Raw genomic sequence first — 8,897 nt, 5'->3', positions numbered from 1 at the left:
TTGAGCTTGAAGCAAGTCCTAAGAACGGGTAAATGTTCTAAGACGCTCATTTTGTTTCTAACTGGGCCTTCCTTCTCATTTAGATCCCTAATGGATAAAGCACAGATTGGTACTGAAGCACAGAAAGCACTGTTTTCTAAATTTGGCTTCTAAATCGAGTGAGTTAAGTTCCAGACTGAATGCGAGTTTGATATGCAGTTCAATGTGTGGCTGAGTTTTGCAGTAGCATTATTACTGCACATGCAATACAAGTTTTCATTATATTAATAGACAAGTCAGCTGTGGTGAGAACAACAAAAAACAGAAGGAAAAGGGGAGAAAGGCTAAAGGCTCAAGGCTCAAGCAAAAAAAAAAAAAAGGAAAAAATAGTGATTGTCTCTCTTGCTTCCCACAGACTTTTTTTTTGTTTTTTTGTTTTGTTGTTTTTTATTTTCTGAAATAAACAGAAGATTTTAAAGAGACATTTACTTAAGCTGTGGTTCAAAGATTTGACTCTTTTGGGTGATGCGTATGATGTTTTGGGTACGATGTTGCAAAAAAACAGCAGCCATTAACCCGTAAAAGCTGTGCATCTAAAAACCTGCTTCCATACAGGGCATCCCAAATTATATCTGATGCCCAAGCAACGCCGGTCAAAGTTCTCAGGCTCTTACCTTAGCTAGTAAGGTACAGGGGCCAGTTCTCTTCTGTGCTTTGTGCTGTGCCGCATAGCTAAAACTGGGGGTACACAGGGCATGCTTGCCACAAGCGGCAACGGTAGACCTGCTCCTCAGAGGATGGGGTCCAAGAGGTGACATCGTCTCGGTTCAAGACTGTCATCCGAATCCTGGCTTAACTGAGCACTTTTTGAGATTTTCATGGAAATGCTGTTAACCTGAAAAACCTGTGTTTCGCGTAGCTCTGCTTAATGCAAAACTGACAGAGGCCTAAAGCAGCCAAACGCAGAGGGTTTCTAATAGCTGGGAGAGTCGCAGTGGAAGTGCTGAGCAGCAGGCGCTGGGTAACCTACATTCCGACAGAGGAAGTTTTAGATTAAAGGAGTTCTGATAAACAGGGTTTTGCTGTGCTCCTCCAGCCGACTACAAATAGAGTCGGCACTAATGATGACATTAATTATTTAGCATATTTTTTTCTTGACATTCTTCTGTTTTCCATTCACTGCCTATGATTCCGAATGCATATTTTTAACTTAGATAATAACTAAGGAGGGAAGAGTATAGAAGCAGCAAGTCCCTTGTAACTTAAAGCAGTATCTTATCTGTGGCATACGCTGGCTTTTTGTAATGAACACGTAACGCTCTGTAGTCAAGCTTTTCAGAGGAATGCTGGTGTCATCTTCCTCTCGGTAAAAGCCCCTCTGCTCCCGACACGTTAATTGCACAGTTGCCTAAATGAGGCACTGCAGAGTGTTAATGTATCAGCCTGAGCGACAACACACTCCTCTTTTCACAGGGCTTTTGCCCTTGATCGTGAATTTAGCAAAGCGAGTACCTTAAAAATAAGCGGAGATTCAAGGGGAATCATTACACTTAGCCTCTTGCGTAAGGCTTGTGGGTACAGGGATCCTTCGATAGTAACTCATGCTCTTTCCCTGGAAACAATAAGCAATTGGTGAAGTAGTTGGCAAGTGCTGGGTTAGGGAAGGATGCAGCGGCTGTTCGTGTGTGTCTGGAAGCAGAGTATTCAGCGTCCACATGGTTTAAAGAGAAAGATAAATAGGAAAAAGAAAAAAACAAATAGAAAAATTAAAAAATAAATAAATAAAAGAAAAAAATAAATGAAAGAAAAAAGGGGAGGAAAGGGAAAAAAAGGAAAAAAGGAAAAAAAAAGGGGGAAAAAAGGAAAAAAATAAGAAAAAAAAAGGGGGGGGGTGGAGAAAAGGGCTCGGGATGCTGCCTGCAGGAGCCCCCTGGCCAGCCGCCCCGGGCAGGGTGCTTCTCCTGGCTTCGGGGCTTGCTCGGGCTCCGGCCCGGGGGGAGCGGGTTTCGGGGCGGCGGGCCGGCGGCGCTGATGTCAGCGCAGGGCGGCGGGAGCGATTGGGCTGCGGGAGACTTTGCAGCAGCAAATCCGCCCCCCTTCCCCCCCCCCACGCCTCCCCCAGACTCCTCACAGTCGGTTCCAAAGCTCGGCCGGCTGCGGGCAACTCGCAGAGGTGCCAAAAAAAAATTAGAAGAAAAAAAAAAAAAAAGTGGGCGAGGGGCCGGCCCGCTTGCCCCCCGCCCCCGGGCATCGCCCCGGCCCGTCGGGGCGGAGGAGCGACCCCTCGCCGCCACGCCGGGCAGCGCCGCCCTACACGGCGCCCTATAAAAGCCGCCTCCAGCGAGGGGGGAAGCTCGGCGTGAGGAGAAGGGAGCGGAGCGGGGCCGCTCCGGCCGGCTTCGGGCCATGACATCCGTCCTGGGCAGCGGCAGGGCGTCGGGGGGGCCGAGCGGCCAGCTGAAATGCAAGCCCAAGAGGAGGCGGAGGAGGAGATCCAAGAGGAAAGGTAAGGGAGATTTGTGGGTTTTTGCCTTGTTTGTTTGTTTGTTTGGGTGCTTGTTCTTGCCGCCCGCGCCCCGCGGACACGCTGGTCATTGTCTGGGGATGGAGCCCACCGGCCCCGACGGGGCTCTCCCCGGGGGGACCCGGCCAAAGGGGGGGGTCTCCGCATCCCCCTCGCTCCCCACTCTTTATTTGGGGCCGTGGGGGGCTCCCTCCGGTGCGTCAGCCCCGGTGTCCCGCTGTGGAGGGGCAGAAAGCGGCGCCGAGCCCCCCGGCTGCAGGCAGGTGATGAGCCCCACACCGCCCCTTTTTGGCTTTTTCCCCTTTTTTTTGTTATTAAGGTTCGCCAAGTTTTGCTATTCTGGGGGCCGTTCCGCTTCCCCAAGCAAACCTTTGTTAGGAAAGCACTAATTGTCATGAGCATGAAAAGTAAAGCTACAGGGTGTCACTGCAAACAGGGAATGTGCCCTAGATAAAAGCTCTTCTGAAGTCCTGTTTTCTCCTGTAGAGAGGATGACACACTACTGCCTGATTTCTGATGTTTTTTTGCCTGAAAAAGCCGAAGTTAACAGACTGAGCGCTTTAAAGTGAAACGATAGGGGAAGCGGGTCCGGAGATGGGCAGGTGCAGCGCATCCGCTTGCAGTGATACGAGCTCCAAGGGTGCCACTAACCAGAAAATGTCACCCAGCCCATCGCTGTCACCAGTACCTGGGACTAGCACAAGTTCCACCCAGCTGGCTTCTCAAGGCCAGCCGGCACTTGGATACATTAGGTCTGCTGATTTCAGGAGCCCTCCTTTGGAGACATTAGCTAGGAGTCTTTTAGTTATTGATTATGTCGAAGCCAATAAGCGTGTTTTTGGGGAACTTTTTAGAAGGGTGTCAAAGCAGGTTTTGTGTAGTAACAAGTGAAAACGGGTCAAATGCCGGATGCTGAAGTGTATCATACAATTGTCACTGTTTCAACTTTCATGCCTGAACTCTCAATATCCATAACTGTAGTAACAAACAGTGACCTGAGCACAAGAGGGAACAGCAGGCATGCAAATGTGCTCGTGCTTCCAGTAGGTGTGTATTCTTGTTTCGCTACTCGGCATCTTTAGCGTGCTGTAACAGCTGGTGATAAAGGCTGTGTTTTACACTATTGCCAAACAAATTTTGAAATATTAAGCGAAGGGAGAGCTGCCATTAAATCTGCTTCTATTTAAGTTGTGCTCTGCAGACTTATGTTGTATTTGGTCAAGCAAAACAACTTTTCCAGAGGTTTGCAAACTTCACCTAGCCTTAGCTACCCTGCGCTTGGCCAAGAGAAGAGTGGTCACTAATCCATGCAGTGGGGAAAAGGTGCTTTGTTATAAAGGTAAACTATAAGTGTTGTTTTTCTTTCTAAGAAACAGACAAAAGTGAGGGGCTTTCAGTAAGGCTTTTTTGCTGCTTTCTTTGTTGCCAAATGTTTTGCTAAAATAAGGTGGAAGTTGAATGCCTTAACAAAACACAAAAACTTGCTAAATAATAACTTGGTAAATGCAGTTATTAGCAGAATGCACAGCTGGAGGTTGATGGCATTCGAGAAAGTACTTGTCTGACCAGTATCAATGAGAGTGCATTTGAAGCATTCATTTTTTTTATTCCTTCAAACATGCTATCCTAACCACTTTCCAACCAGTTGGTTAGTATGCTAATTATAGGGAGCAATGCTTGTGTTTGTATGATTTTTGTTATCTTTTGTATATAACCACCCTATATATTCATTAACAATACACATTCCTGTGAATTTATGTTGGCAAAAATGGCTTTAACTTATGGTAAGCCAAGTATAAAACCTGTTAGATATGACTATTACTATAGTTTATTTATATATATAATTTGGTGGTAACTAATACAAAGGTGTTGCTTAACAAACTGGCTCTCTTGGAGACTTGTCAAGCCAGTGTTGATTAGGCTCACAAATTACTACATCTTCATGAGAATTAATGTGGGCTCCATTGTTTTGCAGATTTGATCTATTTAATAGCTTGTGTAAAATCTTTTTATGTAGTTACACCTAAGGCATCTCCTTTAAACAGCTCTCCAGCATGTATTTTGTTACTTATAGTAAAAACACTTTTAGAAGATGCTTTAAAGTATGTAACTACGTGCATATATTTACACATAGACACACAGAGATACCTATGGACACATGTACACAAAGAAATTCATTGTAGTCTTAAATTTAAATGGAATAGTAATCAGAGTAAGGAAATAATATTGCCTTTTGCATCCCCACTCTTCAGGGAGGTGGGCTCAACAGATTAATACGCTAATATATTAGAAGTGTTAAATGTGAACAGTGCTTAAAAACAGTTTGAAACGTTGCCTCATAGCACATCTAGGAATGCATAGCAGTAGAAGCAAATACTATTCTCTATTTAATAACATTATTTTTACCTCTTTGGATTTAAACTCTGTGGTTTTAGTCATGTCTTTGTCCTAGGTAGTGTGAATTACAAATTAATGTATCTGGGTATAGCATTTTACTCCATTCTTTCTAAACCAGAGCATCCAGTTATAGGAGTTTTGGGACAGTAAGCAAGTTCAAGCAAGGAGAGCAAACGTTTTTTAAATAGCTAAATTTCCATGTGTGTTTATGACAAAAACAACAAAAAAGCCACGTGCCGTGCTGCAAAAGACAGAATTTCCCTATATGCAAATAGAGCACTGAAGACCTCGAGCGTGATTCCAGTGTGCAAAGACATAGTCCTGTAATTAATTTGTGTGCACCTTATTTTAAGCATACGAAATCCAGAAAACTACTCAGTATAAATATTCTACCTTGATGAGTTAACATTAAATGTCTGTGCGCAGAATATCACATTGCAGGTGTATATTTGCCCAGTGATTTCATTCAGTTTTACACTACTTGCAGAAAGCGTGTTAAAAAAACTAAATTGGCTGGATATTTATAGCTTTTTGTTAAATTAGTATAGGTAGGAATCTTTTCATTGTCACTTAGAAAATCAGTATGTTAACTCCCAGGGGAGGTAATTTCTTAATTTCTCAGACCTAATGCGAAATAAATACAGATGGTTGCTAGAATACCTGAATACTAATTCCATGTGAAAGCAGAAATATATATTTTTTTTATTTGTGGTTATAAAATGACCAGAAGTTAGAAAACTCTGCCTAATGATTTAAAGAAATCATTTCTAAATTTTTAAATCCTTAAAGGAAATTGCTGGATTTCTGGGTTCTTGTTGTGTTTTCCCCAAGGCTTTGGAACATGGCAGAGTATTGGCAGAATTGAGCACAGTGGCTTCAGCATGTTTTATACAGACTTGCTAGCCTGCAGTACAGATTTCAGAAAGAAAGCTTGTGTTCTGAGATGAAGGATTAAGAGTAGACTGAACAAAAGCAGAGTTGCATTTACTGATAATACTAAAAAGGCCACACATGAGCAGCCTCCTGCAACTTCTTAGAAATCATCATAGAGAAACTGAACATGAAATGGGTGATGGGGGATATGCCACTTAGTTATTTTGCAGTGTAAGACTACAAGTAAGCCACCTTAGTTGCAATGCCTTTTTATAGAGCTGGCAATTAAAGTTAATCACAGGGAATGGGAGGGAATCAGGTATCCCTGATGTGGTGGAAGGCTGTGGCTGGGGTTGCTGCTGATACAATGGGACATGAAATAAAAGTGGACAGAATAAAGTAAATAAGGATGGCGAGAGGCAAAAATGATTGTGGAATGAAATTTCATGAAAAATTAATGGAATAGAGTGTGCTGAGGATGGAGGGAGGAAACCAGCTTGGTCCTTCATCATCCTGCAATGCCAAAGTAATAAATGAGCGCATTTCATCTTGGTGAGGTTCAGGGACGCAACTCCTTCCCCACAACAGCATTGTGCCGTGCTTCAAGATGTGTTCCGCTTATCTCGTCCCCTGGCAGCTCGAGGGGAAGGGACTGGATTTGGTGATAAAATTAAATTGATTAAACCTTTATCCATCATCTAATTTGGTACCTTGCTTTTTCTTTTCTTTTTTACTATTACCTCCAATTTCTAGTGATCCGTGTAATGACAGCAATTTGAGATAGCATCAAGGACATTAGCTACAATGACTGAACTTAAATTTAGAATAAAAATATGGGATTCATGAGTCCATAGCTAAATAGCAGACAATTAGGTTATAGCAGTTGTGTCTTCCTAGCAACAGCACATAAGTGTGAGAACAATAAAATGGTGCATTTCTCTTTGAGAGAGAATAAAATATTTCAACTTTACCTCAAAGTGTTAATCATTTAAGCAGAAAAAGCAGTAATGTAAATGTTGACCATATCTTAAATGAACAATTACAGATATAGCCTTTTTGAACACAGATGGTCAGATGTTTTGCTTTCTTCAGTAGTGATGCAAAGGCATTTAAAAGCAGTGACAAAATATCATAGTGTTGGAAATAGCTTCACACTGCTTAAAATTTTGCAGCTTCTCCTTTGTGATTTGGGTAGGGGAAATTCTCCCATAAGGTGATGTGTTACAGCTTTGCTTACAAATTCCAATTTAAGTGATATTAATGGAGTTTTTAAAATACTTAGTGGCAGCCCTTTCTGAAGTGATACCCTACAAATGGAAAACCCCGCACTAAAAATTAAAGGTCACATGAAATTGCCTTGTGAAATATCAAAGGTACTAAAGGTCTGTGCAAACGTTTTCTTAGGTTCTTTCAATGCCCTTTAGGTTAGCAAGTTGCATTAAAAGGCGAGAGTTAGAATATCTGTCTGATCTCCATTAATTGTACGACTTTTGAATTACCACTGTCCAATATTGCCTAGGTTTTGCAAGTAGTAATGAACCTAAATTGATCCCTGTGTTCACAGCTAACTATCTCTACAACCTTTCAGGCAGTTTACCGCTCTTTCCCATGTAAACTATTAGTTATCCAGACAAAAAAGCTGATACGCATCAGTAGATAGATCATTCTCGAGGCATCTGTGATGAACTTGACATTTTTTGTGTAAAACAGCTTGGTTTGCCTGCAGATCATGTAAGTTCCAATAGGAAAAGAAAGTGCTTACATTTCTTCTCTAGCTGACCTTTGTTTCCCGTTGTATGAATTTTAAACGAAGCAGCCAACCCAGAGGTGTTTTAACAGCATGTTGTGATATGTAATATATTACAAAGACTACTTTGTTAACTCATGGAAGCAGCTTGTCAGCCCATACTAATAGGCAGCCCTCCCTGAGTCATAAAATAACCAAATTTAATGCTTTAACAGAGAGCATTTAAATGGATGGTGTTATCATCATTGTTCAGTCGGTCTCAAATTTCTTGCTTCTTACGATGGGTTTGAAATATGAAGGCGTATTTTTGGGCCCTGAGTTAATAATGTCTGCTCTGGACTAAGGGCTGGGCATTGCTGTGGGTGGCTTAATGAAAATCCCCGCTAACCAAAGCGTGATAACAAGGGAAGCAGAGAGCAGGGCAGGGTGTGTAAAGAGCAGGATGCCCGATATTGAAGATATTATGGTGTCGTAGTGAACGAAAGGTATATTTTTGCGGGATGCTTTCTACTTCATTTTGGTTGTTCTGGCTCAAAAATGTATACTAGAAATAGTGAGGATTCAGAGACATATGGCAAAGGGATTAGAGATGTAAAATTTTAGTGGAAGAAAATTGATGAGATTTATATTGTTTACTTTGGAGATAAACATAAGAAGGAATAGAGGAAAACCATATTAATGAAGGAAAGATTACAAAGGAAGTAAATAGGCTACTCTGATTCATTCCTGATTTATTTACTTACAAAGACAGAGGCCTTTGAGGAAACTGGATTTCTTCACATTTTGAAGGAGTGAGAGGACTTTCTTTAGAGACAGTATGTAGCTGTCCTGTGGGATGCATTGCTTCCAGATATGGAAAATCAAAACTTAGATATGTGTAGGGAGAGGAGGTGCTTCATTAGCTCACCAGAGACTAAAGCTAAAAAGTTTGCTGCTTGCTTTGTTAGGATGTGTTCGGAAGGATTTTTATTTTTTTAATGAGATATGAGCCTTCTTTTTCAGGAAAGTGCCTGACTTGGATTTAGAGGAAAGGTGATTTGTAGACACTTTATTTGATCATGGTCACTGAGGCTGGCACTGCTTGGCTGCCCGTGTGCTTCCCAGTTTCAGGAGGCACAGCTGGAGGAAAGCAGGTGTATTTCCTTGGTTTTCTTGATGACTTTGTTTAGTCCTTATCCTCTGTTTCCACTCATCTCCCCATATGTAAAGTCAGGCTGAAATTGAGACTGATTCCCAATCTCCATGATGCTGTGGTGAGTTTAGAAGGATAACAAAAATGTGTTGTCCCCCCACTTTTCTTTTGGCAAAAGGAACAAAGTGGTGGGATATCATGGGGTGAAAATGAGCCATGTAAACATGATTTGTTAAGCAGAAGAA

The 8,897-nt window shown here is 42.1% G+C and overlaps 1 protein-coding gene across 2 annotated transcripts in view; it reads left to right on the top strand.

Annotated features, from left to right (window-relative positions):
• Positions 1–2,121: 2,121 nt before the first annotated feature.
• The window catches only part of ADARB2 (adenosine deaminase RNA specific B2 (inactive)), a 313,325-nt gene continuing 306,549 nt past the window's right edge, over positions 2,122–8,897 (top strand). The window contains exon 1 of one of the 2 annotated variants that reach the window (XM_048047579.2): positions 2,122–2,485. In XM_048047579.2, coding sequence (XP_047903536.1) covers positions 2,386–2,485 — 100 coding nt within the window. In that variant the 5' untranslated portion in view covers positions 2,122–2,385. The remainder of the gene's footprint in view (positions 2,486–8,897) is intronic. The other variant, XM_013185763.3, reaches the window with a different exon arrangement.

This window comes from Anser cygnoides, chromosome 2 (genome assembly GCF_040182565.1).
Source record: "Anser cygnoides isolate HZ-2024a breed goose chromosome 2, Taihu_goose_T2T_genome, whole genome shotgun sequence".
Taxonomy (NCBI): domain Eukaryota; kingdom Metazoa; phylum Chordata; class Aves; order Anseriformes; family Anatidae; genus Anser; species Anser cygnoides.
This window is presented reverse-complemented; position numbering and strand designations above follow the sequence as displayed.